Source organism: Aethina tumida, chromosome 1 (genome assembly GCF_024364675.1).
Source record: "Aethina tumida isolate Nest 87 chromosome 1, icAetTumi1.1, whole genome shotgun sequence".
Lineage (NCBI taxonomy): Eukaryota > Metazoa > Arthropoda > Insecta > Coleoptera > Nitidulidae > Aethina > Aethina tumida.
In genome coordinates, this window is record NC_065435.1 from 281,802 (window position 1) to 304,256 (window position 22,455).

Here is a 22,455-nt window from a genome sequence, read left to right on the forward strand (position 1 = left end):
CTTGTCGATTCAATCGATTATTTAACAGAAGTATTTTATTCAAGTCAGTCAGTCAGTCAGTCAATTTTTGAGAAACATTAAAATTTTGAAAGAATCAATAAATGAATAATTTGATGTCAAAAAACAATCCATTTCTATCATTAACTTAAATTAAAGTTAACTTGGGGAAAAGATCTGTTGAAATTGAACTTAAGAACTGTATGAAGAATATTATTAGTTGATTGAGGTTTTGTTTGGCAAGAGGAAACCCTGCTTTCTACGAAGAATGTAAAAGCCCGATTTCGATTTGCTCAGGATTACGTTCACTTAACCATAAAACAGTGACAAAGAATAGTTTTTAGTGATGAGTTTTAGTTTTTGTTAGACACCCTACATCGTGGTAGTTTAGTTATGGTATGGGAATTCTTTTCTTCGTTTGGTGTGGGCCTTCTTTATTGTCTATAAAAACACACGGACCGATTTACGTACAGAGATGTATTAAACAACAATTTGCTTCCATACGTTGAGGAAACAACGCCGTTAAGTAATGTGTTTCAAGACGATAACATGGAGAAATGAAGGGTTCCAGTCCCTGTTTTTGGAGGAGGCTCTATTTGCGTTTGGTGTGGAACGCACTGACTTGGTGGTTTTAATCAATACCACAATGATCGCCCAGAGGTATCGAGACATTGTTATTGAACCAATTATTGTCCAATTTGCGGGTGCAATCGGCGAAAATTTCCTTTTAGTTGACGATAATGCGTGTCCTCATCGTGCACGCATTATAACCGAAAGCTTAGAATTTCACGGTGTTAATAGAATAGAGTGGACAGTACGGTCACCAAACATGAACTGCATAGAACATGTCTTGGCCTAAATGTCGCGGTAATTAAACACATTAGAGCAGCCTGTAGGAACGCTGGAACAGTTTGGTAGAGTTATAAGGGAAATTTGGAGTATATCAGACTTGGCATTTACGTACATTTATGTACGATCATCATAAGTTCGTTCAAGTGTCTCTCAATAGCCAATATCGGTTTTCTTTTGCTGTAGCTATCATTGGTCTATCAGTCTTAGTCTTAGTCTTTTTGAAGTACACAAGCAAGAAGTAATAGTTTGTGTAACATTAAATTTATCTAGGACTTTGATCTGATCAATCAAATCAAGTTTTAACATTCCAATTGCTTAAGTCCTCTCATCAGGAGTTAATTTACGGCTTGGCATAATAATCCGAACAAAATTTGACAAATATGTAAATAGGGTGATTATTGTTTATTATTATACCGCAGATCAAACACCAAAAATTACTATTAATTTTCATTTTTTCATGGCAAATGAAAACAATAAACATAGAAAAGCTCAGAACGTCTATTTTTCACTAGAATTAGAATATTTTGGTAGTATTAAGTAATTTTTAATGTACATTATATTTTCCTTGAAGGGATTTTGTTTCACAAAGAAGAAATTTTAAAGGAAAACGACGACGGTTTTACGATTGCAATAAAGTTGACAAGAACAAGCAGTTTAATTTAAGATAACCCCTCCACCCTTGAGAACGTTAACTTGAAACCTGAATAAATTTACAATCTATAATTTCATTAATTATAAGATCCTCATTTATTGGTACGATGGTTCGAATAATAAAATTAACGAAATTTGTCATTTTATTTATTTTCAAAATATTAACATTAATTAAATTTGAACTTGAAGACGATATTAAAAGAGAAATCGAGTTAATTAATATGAAACGCGTTGTACCTGCAAAATAGCATAAAATACGAATTCATCTGAAACTGTTGTTTTCTATCATTATCGATCATCTAAAACAAACTAACGAAATAGGTCAAGATCTTGATTTATTTCAGTTCGGACCTATTCGTATCGAAGTAAGAACCGGCGCATCCACCATCATTTAGGTAGTCCACGACCGGAGTAAATAAAATAAAGCAATCAAGCTTGATTTAAATACACAATTCACCAATTCACCGTAATAGCACCAGCTGCTACGGAAGTCGTAAACAGAGAATTAGCAAATCGGAAATCGGTATCTACGAGCTATTTGGAACGAAGTGAAATCACGTCGGGGTGGTGATTTTATGGATCCCAGTGGGCGGGCAGCGATTGGGCGAGATGCTGCTGCAGTCTCGCCGACATCCTTACATTCAGCACATCGGATGGCGACGTCGTCGTCGTCGTCGTCGACGGCGGCGGCGGCGGCGGCGGCGGCGGCGGCGGCGACGGAGGCGGCAGGACCAGCGACGGCAGCTCCATCTCTACGGCTGCATGTGAGCCGTAGGGATTGAACAGGAGCTTTTTGGAGCCCGTCGCGACGCGCCGGACTGTTACACGCAGGTGCCAGCTGCCAGCTACTACCCTTATATATTTTATTTTTCACAGGCAGAAATTCAGTCCGGCACCCTACCCGCGGCACTACGAACCACGTCTCACCGCCCACTTTCCGTTCGTAGAAATTTTGTGCTGCTGCTCATACAACCATGCCGCTCCTCCTCACTTCTACCCGCCAAATTTAAGCCTGCCCAATATTTTATTCTTCAGAATTCATTTCAAACAATCCTTAATAAAGTGCTAATATATGGCTGTTAGAAATTTTTCGGTGTTAACTGCTGCTGGTACTATTCCCGTAAAAGTAATTGGTGTTTAGTAGTTAGTTTTCGTTAACTTCAACTGAGTGTTATGCAGACTCTTTTAATAATAGTGTTCACCGTTTGTGTGAAAACTGAACAGTTAGATCCCCCACGTAAACTCATTCGCATAAATGGGGACATTATTCTTGGGGGCATTTTTCCCATGCACGAGCAAATTAGTGGAAGAACTGATGCACCATGCGGTGCCGTCAAAGAAGAAAAAGGAATGCAGCGATTGGAGGCAATGCTCTATGCCATCGATGAAATTAATGCCGACGCTGACTTGTTACCCAACGTCACTTTGGGTGCTCTAATCATTGACTCTTGCAGCAGTGATACGTACGCTCTTGAACAGTCCATGGAATTTGTTCGCTCTTATATGAATCAAGTAAGCCTTTCTGACTCACACACATTTTTTTATTTCATTTACTCCCAAAAACTGTGTACAACTAATTAACACAAAATATCAAAAATAAACATCAACTCTACTATTTTGTGTATTAAGTGTCACAGTAAATAAAAAAAGTTGGCAAATAGAAAACTTTTTTTAAACGTTTCAAAGTGAAGTGTTTTATCATGCATTTGAAGTGCAATTTCATTAATTTTTGATAGCATAAAAGCGTGCGGTAAATCAAATTTTTTACTTGCATGAAAAACATGAAATATGACGTTTAATTAATTTGTCACACAAATTTTGTTTTATTCTCAGCACAATTAACATTTTTAAAAGTATGTAAATATTGTTACAATAATGGCTAAACTTTTTAACATTACACACACATTTACTAAATTTAATTTTTGTGGAGAATTTCAAAAATTTCAAAATACCACTAAATCTTTCAACAAAATAAAATTTTAAAATTCGTGTGTCATATACGTTATTTACTCGTTAGTTCTAGAAAATAACTGTAAAAAAAACAATTACTTTCTATATGACAATACAGAATAAAATTTGAAATGCATAGATTGAACAATAAGAATAAAATACAGATTTTATTAACTTTGGGGACGCTCTCTAACATATAAAATATTTTATTAATACACATATGATACCAATAATATTAAAAAAATTTAAGGTGGGCAATTTAAGCCTTTCTACAGGATAAAAACTGTTTTTATCATTCCCCCCTCAATAAATTTAGTCAGATAATAATAATAATAATAATAATAATGTAAGAAAATACATTAATATGCCTTTCACATCCGAAAACAGCTGAATTTAAATAAAAAATGAATATTTCATGTTTTTTTTTTTTCAATTAAAGGCATTCACAAACAACGAAAGGGCTTTAGCGATGGAGACTTGATTAAAATTTTACAATTTATATTTATGTGTATAATATTATACGTTTAGATAAAATTGGGCAGTGGAGCCTTTCATTCCCCCATATCCATGTTAGTCTAGAAGGTGGAGAAAACAAAATTCCTAATCTATTTAAATGTAAATTTGTTTCAGGACATGACTGAATACAAATGTGATTCGGGTAAACCACCGGTCCATGTTCCTCACAAACCAATCACAGCAGTTATAGGAGCATCATTCAGTGTAGTATCAATTATGGTAGCCAACATACTACGTCTTTTTAAGGTAATGTTTATTCATTGCATTGAAAGCACATTCAAGTATCGGTTGAAGTTGAACATTGTTAAAAATTATCCATTTCATTGTCTATGGGCGGTGGTTAGTTGTGATAACTGTAATATCATCTGGACCTACGTGGATGTTCCAGAACAATAGAATCAGATGATGAAATCTGAGTAAGGCACTTACTGTAGCTTTTAGCCGGAGGCATTTCTCACATAAGGCGGTGGAGGAGTTGTTTAGTTATGATAAAAGAAAAACACAAACATAACGAGACAAAATTATTTGAAATGTTTTTGCCTATCCTTTATTTCTTGACATACCATTTACAATACCATTAACAATTCCTTATTTCCGACTGTTTCTTAAAAAATACTGAGATAATTGTTAAATTATTGTTTCTATAATTTGAATTTTTTTATAATACGAATACGACGAAGCAGAATAATATTTTTTAACATTTACTACTTTTGAAAGGTCACATGTCAAAACAATAAATTGCAGTGCAAGTAAGTTTGTTTGTTTGAATTTCGCAACGAAGATTCAAGTTATATTTATTACATTAAATCAAAAGTAACTGAGCAGAATTCTTTGCAAAGAACAGTGATAAAATGTCGCAAACATACTTGGACATTTTTTAAAGACAAGTTGCTGAGTCATTAACTGAATTATTTTTGGCACAATTTGAAAATTTTTATTTAAATTTTAATCGACGCAGAGTGATATTGTTTTAACATTTACCACCATTTGAAAGCTCACATAATAATACAAATAATATTTGTGGAAAATCAAAGTTAATTGAATAAAATAGTATCAGAAGAAAGAAAATGATAAAATGATAAAATGATAAAATGTTCCAAACACACTTGGATTTCTATTAATAGATTACTTAAATAAATCGATGGATTGAATTCTATCACATCAAATTATCAAATCCATTAAATTTATACGACAAATTCAAATTTAGCACTTGGAAACGTAATGGAATAAATTAAACATCGTTGACACTCAACAAGTGAGACACGCAGACGCGAATAATTCTTAATTAATTTTGAGTTTGAGCAAATAAAAGTTGCGCATCGATATAGAACAATTCTTTGGGTTAATGGTGCGGAGGGATATTAGCACTAGCATTAGTACTCACGTATGTATCACGTATTTATTCGATGCATTAATGCATTAATGCGTGTCATTGTGCCACCGTGGCGTCGCGACATCGCGACATCGCTAATCGATAAACGCATTAGAATTAAATAAAACAAATAAATAAATCGCCGGGGACTAACGAGAAAAATACTCGCGTCAGACGTTTTAAGGAAATAAAAACTTACGATTTTTTTCTATTATTGTAGATTCCACAAATTAGTTATGCCTCAACAAGTACTGAATTGTCGGACAAATCCAGATTCGAATATTTTAGTAGAGTCGTACCGCCGGACAACTTTCAAGCACAGGCTATGGTGGAAATCATCAAAGAATTAGGCTGGAAATACGTCTCAACCGTCGCTGTGGAAGGAGATTATGGAGAAAGGGTGAGTACTACAAATAGAAATTAGTTAGTTAGCAAACTCGTAACATAACGACAATTAGTGGTTAATTGATTAAATGATAATTCCATTCTCAATATGAATGATTCCATTCATAAAGTCTATGTTTACTACAAAATTTCATCCGGGTCCGAAGTTGTGTAAAGTTTAATTTGCAATAGTTATGTGCAGCAGCCCAACATTCCTAATTAAAAATGTTTTCCACCGTACAACTAAGGGCTAAGTGGCTCAAATTACCTGTTAGCATGAACTGTTATTTTATTCTCAAATTATGTACAAAGTATGAAGTGGATCCGAATGAGATAATTAAGATTTGAAACGTATGAACCTATGACATTTTAACATGTAACAAAATTAGTAATTAATTAACTATTAACTACTATTGGGAACTGTTGTTGAAGCACCACATATGTAAAGAAAATGTTCAGGAACTTTTATTCGAACTGAAATTGGCAGAATTTTTATATTGCTAGTCATTTCCGTAGTTCAGTGGTCATTCTAGTTCATTTCCGAAGTTCGCAATCCACTCTGCAATCTGCAATAGGAAATAAGAGCTTCGGTTATTTGTTTCATTTTCAAACTCTCTATTATATATAGGTAATACTTATTATTTTTATTAATAAATTAATTATTATTGTTAAAAATTATTTAACATTATTTGGGGCACCAATCACAATGAAATAGTGTTTGTAATTTTTTATTTAATAAATATATCGAAATAAAATTTTGATCATTTATAGGTGACACCCGTATAAAAACAACTGAATAATGAATTTTACGCAATTTTAATTATTCGAAGTTCGGTTCCACGTTGAGGCATAGATTGTATCAACCGGAGGATTAAGTCTTGGAGTAGTACATTGTTCCATTCCATGTTCTCTGTCTGAGTGGTTGTCCTAATTCTTGATCGTGCTAGAATGTTCCAAAGATGTTCTATCGGATTCAAATCGGGACTGTTCGCTGGCCACTCCATAACTCCCAAACGTTAAACAACTACGGCAGAGGTTGCAGAATATCGTCAATGTATCGTCTGACTGTCAGGGAACCGTTTGCCAACACGTGAAGGACTGTACGTCGGTTTGAAGTTATACCGTCCCATACCATTACAGGTCTTCCTCCAAACGCTCTTCTCATCATCTGTAAAGAGAACTAACCATTAAACCTTTAGTTAATTCAGGAACAACAGTTGGACGTTGAATGTAAATTGACTTCATGAAGTCTGTTACGTACGGTTCGAGTAGATAAATATGTCATAAAGTGAAAAATTCGTAATTGAATCTGACATCTGAACCAAATGTTGATCTGACACAGCATGGTGAAGATAACCGATAAACAATATTATTCGAGTATTAAACCAGTATTTTGAAACATTTTAAGATAAATTTCAATTATTTTATAAAACTAGCAGTTATTAATTTTTTACAGGGAATTGCGTCTTTTATCGCTTACTCATTGGAAGCAGGGATTTGCATAGCTGTCACCGAAAAAGTTCTAAGAAATTCAAAAACAGAAGATTTCGATCGCATTATTGAGCGTCTTGTTCAAAAATCAGCACGTGCCGTTGTCCTTTTTGTTGATGAAGATAATACAAGGTATAACTCAAAATCCAACAAAACACTAACATTTTAATTGTGAACAAAGCAGATTTTTTTTTTATAATTTAACATTAATAAATAAAAGCTGAAAAGATAGATAATGCACGCTGCAATTTTTGTACCAAAAAAATGAGGTCACTAGATTAGGGAATGTTTTATGAGTTATGAGTTGGATAACCGTTTATAAATTTTCAGGAAATTACTACAGGCTACTATACGTGCAAACAAAACTGGACATTTTTTATGGATCGGAAGTGACTCTTGGGGTGCGAAAGTTTATCCTGTTAGGGAACAAGAAATAGCAGCCGAAGGTGCCATCACAATTCTACCACACAGAAATGCTATCAAAGGTTAGTGTTAGTGTACTTGTTTTTAACGACATTATTTTCTTTATTCCCCATGAATCATGCGTAGAATGTTTTTATTTCACAAATGTCTAATAAAAACTGTACGTTTCCATTTAAATTCAATTCAATTTAACTTTATTATTTAACATAGGACGACAAACAAATGCTTACTTTTTGACTATAATTAATATGTAGAATGTTTTTATTCCACAAATATATTACACAAACTATACTTTAATTTATATTTGACATTACTTTATTACAAACTTAATTTAGAAAACAAAATCCGGACATAATAAAAATCTCATTGTTTAAAAGAATATTTCATAAAAATATGATAAAAAATCAAGGATATCGAACTCTAAACTATAGTAAATTTATTATACTATTTAAAAACTAATTAAAAAAAAAAATATATATAAAATACTTGAGTTATCAAGAGTCATTAAAAATTAGATAATTGTTAACAGTTAACGTGGAAACATCAAGCACAGAAATATAAAAATTTAATCACCTGAATTTAAGTTCCCTTCCACAGAGTGAAAATATAAAAAAAGCCCTTTTTTGTTTAAATCAGAGCCCGTTGACAAAAGGCGAACCGAACCCCAAAATGTAATTTAAAAAAGCTGATTCAACATCTGTCTCTTTTTCTTAGACACAGATTCAGTTTTATTCACTTTTCACTTGTTTTCCCGAATGGAAACATCAGAGCATAACAAAGATTAATTTTTATCGTCTTTTTTCGCACACTTGTTTCGTCGTTAGTCATTATTTAAAAGAATGTTCTTTATGAATTAGAAAAACTGTTTATGATTTTATCTAAACCAGCGTCCAGAACGAACGGAAAGCTGGCTCGAGATAAATGTATTAGAAAGGTGATTAAATTAGGCATCTGTTCGTGTTCATTTCGTTTTGTTTCGTTTCCTTTCGATTAAATTAATTTTTTCCTCCACTTTTTGGGGTTAATCAAACGCAGGAAATAATTGAATATATTATTTTAATAAACTTGTTGGGAATGGGGGAAGGAATAAAAATTAATCAATAATTAATGTTGTTGTGGAAGTGTCTCATTGATTTTTTTTTTCGTACGCATCCATTTGTATAAATAAATCCGAATCCACATACGTTATGCACATATCAGAATAACCTTGAAAACGTAATCAAAGGAGAAACAAACACCTTTGGATACTTTAACTAATAAATATCTGTATGTATATCTTCATAAATTACCAACTTGCCTACAGCATTCAATATGTTCATTTATATTAACAAACATTGGAAACATTTTAAATACACAATGTTCTAACTAATATTATGTTATTGGAAAAAATTCTTGACTAAAAAAAAAATACTAAATAAATAAATAAATTGACATTATTTTTATATTATTCATTAAATACAGAGTATTTCAAAAAATAAGATAAAGTATTTAAGGGGTGATTCTTGGATTAATTTTAAGAAAAAACCTTTTTAAGTTTTTAATATTCATTTACAATTAATTGTGTCATGGTAATAAGTATAGATGGAACAATTTAAAGAGAATTTATAGGACCGTCAACCAAAATAAGTTGATAAATCAACTTTAATACTTTACGAAAGAAACCAATTAAAACTGTACTTTGATAATACAGTTTTAATTGCTTTGTTAGAATAATATTTATTATTCGAACATATTCAAATTGTTACTTAACGTTAAACATGTTCGAATAATAAATATTATTAGAGAACTGGAAAGGGTTTTAACGGATGCATTTGTATGTATAAAAAAAATCAATAAAAACTAATTGAAATAATTAATTTAAATTAAAATAATAAAAATATATTTATTTAACTTAAAGAATAAGATATTCAATTCAAAATTAAAAAATAAATAAATAAATTTGTAATTTTAAATTTAACACAAATTTTAAAGTATTTAATTTAAAATTTCAAAAAAAAAAAAAACATAAAACTTTAAATTTAAAATATTTAATATAATAAAAAAATTAAAATACTTAATTTAAATGAAAAAAATCAAAATATTTATTTTAAAATTCAAAAATAATTAAATTTAATTTAAAAAATAAAATAAATTAAAATATTGAATTCTTGTTTCCAAATTTTCAAATTTAAACAAACCTATAATGTTATATTCTTTAATATATTTTAATAATTCAATTATGTTTTTAACAATTTTTGACTAGTCGTAACAACAGTTTTTTACAGAGTGATTCTGCCAGAAAAATGTCTGGATTGACAATTAATTATATCTGTACCAAATATTGCAAAGGTAAGGTGACGAGAAGTGTAAATTTGTCTTACTAATTTTAACTTTTTCAAATTGTCTAATTTTTTATTATAATTTTTTATCCAGTTGGTTCCTTATTTTCGTAAATTGTAAATGTAAATTTTTTAATTTAGGCTTTTTCTATATCTGGGGTGGATTTATGTTGTTATTTATATAAAGCCGAGGCGATCGACTCCCTGTGTTTGTCTTAGAATAAAGAATAAAGAAGTAGGAGCAGCGGCGAAGGAGTCGGGCGCGGGCCCCGGGGAGTTGGGAGAGGTCGAAGACGCAAGAACGGGGCCTGCCTAAAATGACGTATGTACGAATATAAATAATGGAAGGATTCTTCCGAAGGCCGAAGGTTTTGATACCATACCCAGGCAAGATTAGTAATAGCAAATTGGGCCTTCCACCTAAAGGCTTTCAAAAACCTACATAATATTTCTATCGATTTGTGACAAATTTGTCATGCTACTGCTAACAAATACTTTTGAACAGTGCATAAAGTTTTTTTAATGGAAACAGTTACTTTGGTATAATTGCATGCTTCAGCGGAACTTTAATTAAAGCGATATATTTTCTTAAGCAGAAAATTATGCAAATATAATCGTCTTAGGACTGAAACATAATGAAAAAGGAGAGTAATATGACTTTTTCCAGAACGAAAGGATTCGTACATTACTTATACCAAACAAAATTACAAAACTTTGGATACTATCCGTTATGTCAGTGATTTTAATTTTATTCATGCTATAATTTAATTGTTTCAGAGTTTGACGATTATTACCGATCCCTAAGACCGTATATAGACAACGACACCTGCAACTCCAGTGTAGGCACTAATGTCCAACATTATGCAAACTCATCTCTTGTTATCAACTGCAGGAATGGATGGTTTCGTGAATTTTGGAGTCAACATAATAAATGTGGTTTTGATAATCAGCAGTTTAAGAGAAAATGTACCGGACACGAGGTTATTACGGGTTATGAACAGGAAGGTCTGGTGCCCTTTGTCGGTAAGTGATAGGTGTCAAGTAAAGTTACTGTAACATACATATATTTTAAACAAGCAAAAACAAGTGAGAAAATTTAGAATGAATTAAATCTTAAATTTTGCTCTGGTAAAGTTGACGACGTGTACTGATGAGAACCAGACAGAATTTATTAGTGATGAAATAGAAATTCATAATGAAGAGTTTCAATATATTTAAAAAATTATTTTCTCTCGAATATAATTTAATTTTGATATGTAACTACTTTTTGAGTTTTAATATTACAATTACTTTCCTTCTCCTACTTCTTTTATACGAGACAAAACATACCAAAACCCTTATTAAAATTCCGTTCAGGCTACCACATATCCATGTGACTTAAAGTAGCCATTTATAGAATTTTTAATTGAAAATTATAAAATATTGTTATTCACAGCATCTTGTCCTCTAAGATAAAAATGTCCATATTCAAAATTTAATTATTCCACGGGAGAAATACACTAGTGCTAAAATTAGTCTCCTTCACCCCTTTGCGTAGGTGAGTTGGCGGATAACTTTGAAATCTAAAATGGGAACCTTCATTTTGATTGCAAATTCGGATTGAATGGTATTGTAACCGAAGAAATTTGTTTCATTTCTCTTGCTGAGAACCTATGCATAACCAAATTTTCATTGTAAATAATTAAAATTAGTCTTAAAACAAACAAATTTTATTTATGGAATTTATAATTACTTTTACATTTAACAATTGCTTTATATTACTATTCTGTATGTCACCACGGCTCATTATGTTTCTATTAAGGTACAGAATTGAGAAATTAGTCTGTTTGAATTAAAGCACTTTTGATTAGTACCTAATACAGTAATTTGATTATTTTTCCAATAAGTACTCTTTTATCATTGAACATTTTCATAAGTTGTAAATTGTTTGATAGCACGGTAAAATGTACTACTTGAACGAATTCTGAATTTTTATTAATTTAACAGTGTAACAGAAATAGGTTCATCTTCAAACTGAGTAAAATGTCTGTATTTTATTTGCAAAAATCACAACAAAAGAAAAACCGAAAAAGCAATGATTTTCTTCAATTATATGCCAACAATATGAATAAAATAATGTTTCAGATAAATTCTGGGTATTTGTGACTGAAAAATCCTAATCTGCAATAAAAAAATAAAGATTGCCACAGTTACCCTTCCTCAAACAATACGGAGAGGGGAAGTAATTTTAGCGTATTTCCTCCGCGGAAATAATAAATTTTGATTATGAATATTTTTTTCACAGAACGCTTATTACCCGATATATTTGAAAGGTTAAATGAATCAATCAGTCTAATAGATTTATTAATAACGTAAATTCATGTTGCATTGCAATTAGGAGGAGGACCGGAAAGTAATGTCCTGCCTCAAAGTTGTGAATTGTGAAAATAAATCAATTTTTAATTTAATTAGGTAGAAAGTAATTGCTGAAAATCAATGACGGGAAATATACTGATTTAATAACCGATATTTTGTGTTATGAAAGCTTGAAAACATTTTCTGAAATAAATGCTGTTCCGTCCTTTAGTCCTATAACTTTGTACTACTCAACTTGCAACATGTCGAAGGGTCGACCCAACACTTTCTAATAGGACAACAGAACATCTGACACACCTACGACCTGACGTTTAGGCCCTGGGATTAGCCTTAGCAACCAAATTCACATAATAATAATAATAATTCACTATATTTCAGCTAAAGAAATGTACGCAAAAATTTGTATTTGCCTGCTTTCGTTGTTGTATTAAGAGATTTGAGAGGGTTTTATTGTTTTGTTACAGTTGATGCCGTCTACGCAGCTGCTCATGCAATTCATAACATAATTGCTGATACATGTGGAGTCGATCCATTTTATTTCTGCGCCAAATTAGATACACAACAGCAACAGCATCAACAGCCCCTATTTGGAACTCGATTATTAAAATATCTTCGTAATGTTTCATTTATAGGTTCGTATTTAACCACTGATCACTTTTTAATGGATGATCTTATCTTATCTATTTATTTATCTATATTGGCACACAGGTAGGCAACAAACCGAAGTGAAATTTAACATAGACGGAGACGCCTACGGAAGCTACAATATTTATCAATATCAACGCCACGAGGATGGAAAATATGACTACGTGCAAATTGGGTCATGGAAAGAAGTGTAAGTTTACTACCTTACCCCGCTCACTCAATCCCCAAATTAATAATTGAACTTTCCAGTTTAGACTTAAATCTGAGCAGAATTCAATGGAACGGTACCGACGAAATACCAACATCAATTTGTAGCGAGCCGTGCCCATCGGGACACATTCGAAATTATCAGGTTTGTGAATGACTGATTGAGATGGATTATATGACGGGCGGCGGCACATATTTTTGTGTACTTTTCAGGATCAATGCTGCTGGGTGTGCGTATCGTGCAGAGAAGATGCGTATGTTTTCAATGACAGCTGTAAATCATGTCTTCCCGGCTACGCTCCGAACAATGATAAGACTGAATGTATCAAGTTGAAGGCATTAGTTATCGAATGGCTCAGCCCGTGGGCTTTGGTCCCTCTAATATTCAGCTCTGTTGGCATTCTCGTTACGATTTTCACCACTTGCGTTTTTGTTCGATACAACAAAACTCCAGTAATTATGGCATCGGGAAGAGAGTTGTGCTACGTTCTTTTGAGTGGTATTTTATCATGTTATTCCATGTCATTTATTATTCTATCTAAGCCTACGGTGGAGACGTGTGCCGTTATGAGAGTTGGATTGGGACTTTGCCTGAGTATTTGCTACAGCGCCATATTTACGAAGACGAACCGTATATCCAGAATATTCAACAGGGGCGTCAAAACTATTAAAAGGCCTGTCTACACATCACCTATATCACAAGTAGCCATCGCTTTGGGTAAGAACCTGTAGACACTATTTGAAACAACCTATTCAAAATATGAATAAGATTAATTTACTTTTTGTGTCCTATTTTGCTATGAATCTCTGTAAATTTAATTTTCCCAGATAATTGGATAAAATAAAGCCATGTTATTTTTCTTTGGATAAGGAAGATTCATAATCATCATGATAGATTCTAGAACGCATAGTGTATGTTAGATGCTATGCTATGTTGCTATGAAAATACTACATAAATTGTTGGAAGTTATCTATACAGAGTGTCCCTAAATTGAGTGCACAGAAATACTCAACCACACATTCTTGACCTCAAAATAGTCCTATTCGACCCAATTTATCTACATACCAATACGCCTCCTAAGAGAGATACAGCCCTTCAAATTTTGATTTTTTAATTAAACATATTTATTATTAGAATTAGAATATTCTACCTCCATTACTTCATGGGATGAAACTGATTGATGATTTTGATTTTGCTTGGAAACGGTGTATGCTATTCAAATTTAACAAGAGGACCATTTTTAGGCAAAAACTTTTAAAATTTCATATTGTGATGTCAAAGTTAAAATAAAATTACATACTTTTGTATGGGTTAGGGGACCTTTTAGCTCCTCCTCACCCCCTCCAACACCCCTGTAGTAAAGTTTTTAAGTCATTTTAAACCTATCTTGTTGGACCTAAAAAGTTATACAAAATTGTTGTACAAAATTTCGTTGTTCTACCTTTGTTAGTTTCCCAGATAGATCATGATAACTACATTCAGTAACAACATACCTAATAAAAGATATTAATTTCATCTTGACCACCTTGTACCTCAAAATTTTAAACGTTTAAGACAAAATTAAATTAATAAATAAATTGACTGTTCTGAAATATTATTGTAATTTGTCTACAGGAATAGTGTCAATTCAACTTATTGGAGCCATTGTGTGGTTAGTAATTGAAAGGCCGGACATACGAGAGATTTATCCATATCCGTTAACTGCAGTGCTGACATGCCGTGTGTCAACATTTTCACTCATTATGTCTCTTGTGTATAACATGATACTGATTATATTATGCACTTGGTACGCGTTTAAAACTCGTAAGATACCTGAGAATTTCAACGAAGCTAAATATATTGGGTTCACAATGTACTCCACTTGCATTGTGTGGCTGGCATTTTTGCCAATATATTTTGGAACGAATAACGATTATAAGGTGAGATAAAATTATTATTATTATTATTATTATTATATATTATGTATTGGTGCATACCTCATTACAGATTCAAATTGTGAGCATGTGTATGTGTCTGAACATCAGCGCAACGGTGGCATTGGGTTGCTTATTCACGCCCAAAGTTTATCTGGTGATTTTTCAACCGTACAAAAATGTTCGTCAAGGGAATGGTGGTCAGGGAATAAACATGGAAAGACCTGCATACAGCATGCGTTTCACAGTTCCTAGGTCGCAAACGATGCAATCGATGACGAGCAACTCAAAATCACCAAAACTGGGAGCTAAGCATGCGAACGGTGATCCGGTTGTGATGCCCAGTCCTAGTGTTGAAGAAAGCTCCTTGAGCTAAATTTGTAAATAATTCCTATTACTCGGCTGTAAGTATGTAAATAGTACAGAATAAATATTGAATCATTTATTCTGTATAAACGAACGTGCCAAATTCTTTGTAAATAGAGCTAATGGATTTTTATACACTTTTTGTAAATATACTTATGATAGGCAATTAGAGACAGTTATTTTTGTTTTGAGACTGTGAGAAATTTGTAAATATTTTCTCTAAATTACTAAATTCAAAGAAATAAAATAAAATACAATTGAAATAATTTTAATATACTATACTAATATTCTATTCCTTCAGGGCCTACCTATAATATAATAACGAATATATTAGTTTTATGAATTGGAAGGTCCTGTATTTATCATACGTACAAACACCTTCAAGTGTGCTCAATGTTCTTTGTGTTGATGATTACACAATTACCGATGTTGATTAAGCTATTGCATGATTACTGTAACAGTGCATTTTTGACATTAAGACCTATCAATCTATAAACCCACATATGATATAATAAAATAGAAGGTAACATAGGTAAAACTTAATCCCTTGTCGTTTCTACTTTTGTCCATTTTTCTTCAACTATATAACACAACAATCAAGCTTAAAGTACTGAAATGATAAGTGATGATTGATCAATATTTCTTTCATTTTCAACGATGAGGGCCAGCATTTTTAAAATCTTATTGCATTTTGTTTTAATTAAAAAAAAAAAAAAAAAACAACGATTTTGTACATATACGTCGTGAATATCAATAAATGGAGTACTCACTTTTAGATGTTCTACAATAGCAATTTATAAATTTGCATTATATGTGTAGGAAGAAAAACGATATGAAATTACATGATCTAAAACGATTTATGTCAGCTTTGTGAGAGCATGAGTTACATTAGTTATAACTAAAGAACGTGCTATTAACTATATATTTGAATATGTGAATACAGATTTTTATTTTTTTATACTGACCTGCCAAAATTAATACATATAAAAATATGTTACATATTTAATTTTGCATATACTTTTTAGATGACAGGTTGGAATAAACAATCAAACACTGTAAGTTTAAAATATTTTTAGTAATATATGAAAATTGAAAAGGTGCTGTGGTACAAAAGTAGGTGTATTCTTTAAAATTCGCTAATAATTGATGTGCCAAATTAGAATATTAGATTATTATTATTATTAATAATAATAAATTTTAATGTATATAAAAATTTGTCAAATACAAACCCACTGGAAAATGATGATTGAGAATATAGATATTTTTAAAAGTATTAAATAGATATATGAAGTTGATTAAAAATATTGTGAGTAGATAAAATATGTACATGTAAAACATTCTTAATACGTGTACATAGAAACATATATGTTACTGTTATTTATAGTTGTAAATGTTCTTATTTTACATAAATTTTATTAAAAAAATATGTTGTTTGTTTAAAAACAAGGCTGGTTCAAAACATTTATTCTGACTATTTAGAATAGTTATATTTTTCTATGTGGTATTTATATAAATGTCTGTGGTGTAGTGTCTTTCTGTGTGTGTGTGTGTGTGTGTGTGTGTGTGTGTGTGTCTGTATCTTTCAACTGATATTAAATCTTAGATCTGTGGCCAACAAACACTTTAAAACGTTCATACTTATATTTCGCCTGTAGTTGTGCACAATAAATCTGTGAAATGTACAAGTATACAAAGACTTATTGAGTATATGATTAAAATATAATAATTAATGTTTTTGAAACAGTAGTAAATCATATCGAATAAATACTAGTATCAACGATCAACCTTTTAAATCGACATTATTAAAATGATCATCACGATCAATTTATTATTTTAATCATTCGATAAGTATAATTCAGATATATAATAAAGAGGGCACCCTATGTGTTATCAATATTTACTAGTGAAACCTATTAATTAACACGAACTTAAATCAAATATTTAAATATCATTAGATGATATCGTTGTAATGACTTTCGCAACTATTGATTGACTATTGATTCTAGAAAAGTTTTACAATTTATGTAGGTACGTTGATGTATATATGTACGTATTTATAAATGAAATTATTATTTTGAAATATCTGATACGTACATACCTACATGGATGCACTCTTCATCTCGGTGTCTACACACATATATATATATATATATATTTATAAGTAACTTGACAAAATCTTAGATGATTTCAACTTTGAACTTTCAAATGAGAAGTAAATAGCATTGTAGATTGTTGTGAACTTAATTATTCGTATTTTTTTAAGCATACTTATATATGTTATTTCTTAATATAGTACCAGTACTTATATGCATTGTTAGAAACGAGACAAAGTTAAAATGATATACTTATGGAAATTTTACACGATTTTGTGTGTGTGCCGTTTTAACAATATATTGTACATTTTATGTTAATTATAAAAATTTAATGCCAAATAAACGAACTTTTCGATGATTAAAGGAGCGATTACTTTGAAGAAGAGGGTCCAAGACTTTAAGATGAACAAACTGTTGCACTGAATACGACATTCTCATTCATTTCTCATCTTAAATTTATAAGAGATTGGATGAATAAAGAACTTAATGTTTCCTATTAAATCCGTCGCTTACTTTTTATAACAACATGAATGTATCAATTTAACTTTGTTGAACATGCAAATATTTAACATGTATTTTCAAGTTTAAAGTGAACTAAACGTTTTAAGTGTATAGATGATACATATTGATTAATTAATTTGCAACATAGATTCCTATTATACTGGTTGTGACTATTTTTCTTTGGTTAGATATTTAATATTTATTAAATGTATATGGATTAATAAATGTATTAAATAAATCTACAGTCGGTGTCACAATGAATAGTTTAATTTCTGTTATACCTAAACCTGAATAACTATTCAAATAACAAACTAACAAATGCGTTACTATGTTTTATTGTTAGGTTAATTAATTGCTATTAAACTTAACATTTATTAAAAAGATGTCAGTTAAGGTAAGTTCTGAGTGCAACATATTACAAAACATATACAGCTCTATTCTCTGTTTTCATTAAAGTGGGTGTTCTAATCTTAAATCTAATTGGTCCCAGAGACAGTACAACCAACACCAGTACTCTCTGCATTATACACTTTGATTTAAGATTAACAAACAAACTTTGTTCTTATACTTATACTATACCTATTATTAGAATAACCACCTCTTATTTTTAATAAACTACTTACATAGACTCAAGCATACACTTTACTAAATAATAAAAGATTATTAGAGAATTAATCTTTGTCCTTTGAGGCAAAAACTAATTGTGATGAAGACGCACCCAATGTTTTGTGTTTATAGGCTGTTAAAGGCCTTCTAGAGAGCAATCGGCAAAACAGTTAAAGATGCTTGAATTAAATTTAAACAAGTAAAGTCATCATTTGCAGGGCGGTGGAAGATTTTTAAAATTGAATTTATGAACAGTAAGAAGTTCACCATTAAAATTATGGTGGATGCGTATATACGAGTACACTAGTGGCCATAATTATAGTTACATATTAAGATGTATTACAAATATGAGCTTTACTACTTGAATTAGAATGAATTCTAGTATAAGTAATGTTTGTTTTTTCTGTTACTGTTGTCTCCACTACGCAACATTTTAATTTAATTTTATCCTTAAAGAACTGAAATTTGTATTTTTCAAAATTATACCAATTTTTTACTTGATAGTATTTCAATACACCGGGTCGATTCAATCGATTATTCACTAATTTCGTTTATTATTTTATTTTTTTATTATAATTATTATAACAGCAATATAAAATATTTTGAGTGCATTTAATTAGAGGCAATAGAATATAAAATAATACTAACATTAAATAAAATAGTTATGGCCATAATATTTATGATATGTAGATAGATACCAAATTTCATTAAAATATCTAGAGGGATATCATAAAAAGGTAGTTTTTTAAAACTTCACCACCCTATATCTCGAAAATTTTTGTTTTATGTTATATTATTGAAAAATAATTGGAGTGACAAAATGAGTTTATGTTTTATGTTTCCTGTGTAGTATTAAATCATGAAATGAATGGTTTTAGTTATTTTTTCTTTTTTTTTCAATTTTACGTTAACAAAATAAATTACAAAAAAAATAGAGCATAAAATAATATAACATATTAACAACGCTGAATTGAATATACTGAAAGAAAAAGACATGCAAAGAAAATGATAATAACTGAATGATGTTATCATAATAAAAGAGCAAATGGCAAGTTGTCAATCAATCGAACAGCCATGTCAAACATTCGAGGAATCGAGAAATCGAGAAATCGAGCAATCGAGCAATCGAGCAATCGAGCAATCGAGCAATCGAGCATCCGAGCATCACATCCATTCAGATAGTCGGTCAGAGGCAAAACAGGGCAGAAGAGAACATCACTGAACGTGATACTCATCATTTACACAGATATCCGGTCATGTGACATGTATCCTGCCATTGTTACTTCCTTTCCCGTGCCCCAAAAGGATGTACTAACCGGGAAATCATTTCTGCACCTCGGTTGAATATCTACGTACGTATACATATATAAAATATGTATGTATAACATACATTTGTATACGTATCGTTAATTACTTGACTGCACATCCGTTTCAAGTTCTCCACGTTATTATTGCAAATATTGCAAGTATTCTCTTAAATCGTTGATGAAAACGCAATCTTATTATCAACTTGGTGCGACTATTTGTTTAAATCAATTTAATAATTAGTTAATATCTACATCTATATATATATATATATATATATATATAGATTTTTACGAAAAAGTTATGCCGTACATGAAGCCAAACTTCTTAACATAATAAATGTTTGTCACAATTACCAATATATCTAGATTTACTTCTTCTAGTTAGATTGGTTAAATTTAGATTGTTTATACGATTGCGTTGTATAAATAGATGTTGCTCTTTTCTATTACAAATACGATGTAGGTGACATTGTAATTGAGCAATTGCTCTAATAGACAATAGCAATTTTCCATTATATCATTTGTGTACTCTTATATTTATTTTTATTTATAATTCACACACAACTAAAAGTAGATCAACTCCCACTCAACTGCTACGTGAACAAATACAATTTCGTTATTAAGTATTTAAAATAATTTTATGTTGTTCAAATCAACTAACAAATAATTTCAATTACGCATAAACATCTACACATAAAATTATTCACATGAGTAAATTATTAAAAACTACATAGAATCTACAACAAAACAAAAATTTAATTATAATAATATTATTCTAATCATTTTTTTAACTAATTAGTTAAATATCAATTTTCAATTTACTCAAAACTTTTATTTTATTTTATTTAAAAAATTATAATATAAAATAAAAAATATTAAATAAATTATCTCAATGGTTAACATTATAAAAAACAAACTTAGTAATTAATATAGAAAAGTCTTAACGAAAATTGTTTGTATTATTTGCCTTATAATAACTATTCGTGGCAAATTAGACTGAATAAATTTAAGAAACAACGTACAGTGGCAACAAACGAACAAATGAAAGTTAACGATTTTTTTCCCTAATACCTTAGATGACAGTACAAAGACAGCAAAATTGATTTATACATTTTTACTTAAAATGTACGTAAAAATGGTACACTTTATAGAAACAGAAACAGAAGCGAGTTGCAATTTTTAAATGATGGATGGTCACTTGGCTAAGGGGGGTCCTCAAATATTCTCTGATTGAGAGACGAAACATAATTTCCATGGGCGGAAATGAAAATTTAAAAGTCAACTCGATTGAAAGTGTTAATACAGAGGCCAATATCGCGTTTCGTGAACCCCCGAAGAATTTAAATATCTCCTTTAGTCATTGATTGGCTATGCAAATAACCAAGATTGTCGAATTTCTCCAGTGACTGTAAAATTATAATTTAAACTAATTACCGATCGGAATAAAAGACACTAATGTCGAAAATAATTTCTAAATGAAAATACTCTTTGAGTTCATGTGCAAAAATTGTTGGTCAAAATGCAGAATTTTTTATATATATTCAAATAGTCGTTATGTGAATTGATATTGGAAGGTAATGAGTGGGGTTTGGATTAGCGTAGTAGGTTCAAGGGTCTTTTGGGATGTGGAAGGAAAGCTTAATGAAGAGCATTATAGAAAACTGGTCTCCTATATCTAATTACATGTAGTTGATTTTACTTTTCAACACTATAATTGCCCTATTCATACTTCTAGAAAGGTACGAGACTGATTACATCCAGCCATCCAGGCCCTGATATGAATTCTATTGAAAATATTTGAGGATAAACGATGAAAGAAATATATTCAACCTATTTTAACTGTAAAAACAAAGAACACCTAGTGGAGGGTACAAAAAAATTATGCTTTTCATGTATTTTAACAAATTTATTATATTATATATTATGATGTTAAAAAATTTAGATATCATAGTTTTGACAAAAATTTTCCTCTTAATTAAAATAAAGCCGAATTAAAAGCTCTTAAAGTTAAAATTCAAAATCTAACATTCAAAAGTTTTCCTCGTGATGTCCTAGAAAATATAATTCCAATTTTTCATTTTATAATAAGTAAACAGAAGTAACTTCTTTATTTCAGTAACAAATGAATCAAAATTCATAGTAATTTTAACGTAATTTTGTAAAGTGATTAAACTAAGAAAAAAGTCATAATTGTTATGGTAATTATGTTTTACAGTTTTGAGTTCATAAAGTCACCTTTAAAACTTATGAAGACGTTAAATTTCGACTGTAATTTGACAAATTATTTTATTCTTCAACAATATTGGAATATATAATAATACTACATTTATACTAAAACTTGTAATACTTGTAAATTATATTCGCTTCCATCAATCCACCATTCAATGCAACACATTTTAATATCATTTTTGTAAGTTCGTGGTTACCTTCCTCCATTGTTCTCAGACAATTTAATTACATTTTTGACAGTTTATTCCCTACCCTACTTGATTAAAAACATAAATTCA

The 22,455-nt window shown here is 30.6% G+C and overlaps 1 protein-coding gene and 1 long non-coding RNA gene across 3 annotated transcripts in view; one reads left to right on the forward strand and one right to left on the reverse strand.

Moving 5' to 3' along the window:
• Positions 1–2,742: 2,742 nt before the first annotated feature.
• On the forward strand, positions 2,743–15,519 carry LOC109597325 (metabotropic glutamate receptor 7-like). The gene is made up of 12 exons (XM_020012980.2): positions 2,743–3,012; positions 4,081–4,212; positions 5,559–5,738; positions 7,179–7,345; positions 7,544–7,698; positions 10,732–10,977; positions 12,774–12,941; positions 13,018–13,144; positions 13,204–13,306; positions 13,375–13,879; positions 14,777–15,081; positions 15,149–15,519. Exons 1-12 carry the CDS (start codon positions 2,788–2,790, stop codon positions 15,449–15,451), a joined length of 2,616 nt encoding a protein of 871 aa, XP_019868539.2. The 5' UTR covers positions 2,743–2,787; the 3' UTR covers positions 15,452–15,519.
• The window catches only part of LOC109597331 (uncharacterized), a 38,074-nt gene continuing 22,082 nt past the window's right edge, over positions 6,464–22,455 (reverse strand). Inside the window, exon 3 of one of the 2 annotated variants that reach the window (XR_007547036.1) lies at positions 6,464–6,890. This is a non-coding gene — a long non-coding RNA (uncharacterized LOC109597331). Of the gene's footprint in view, positions 6,903–22,455 lie in introns of both variants that reach the window. The other variant, XR_007547035.1, reaches the window with a different exon arrangement.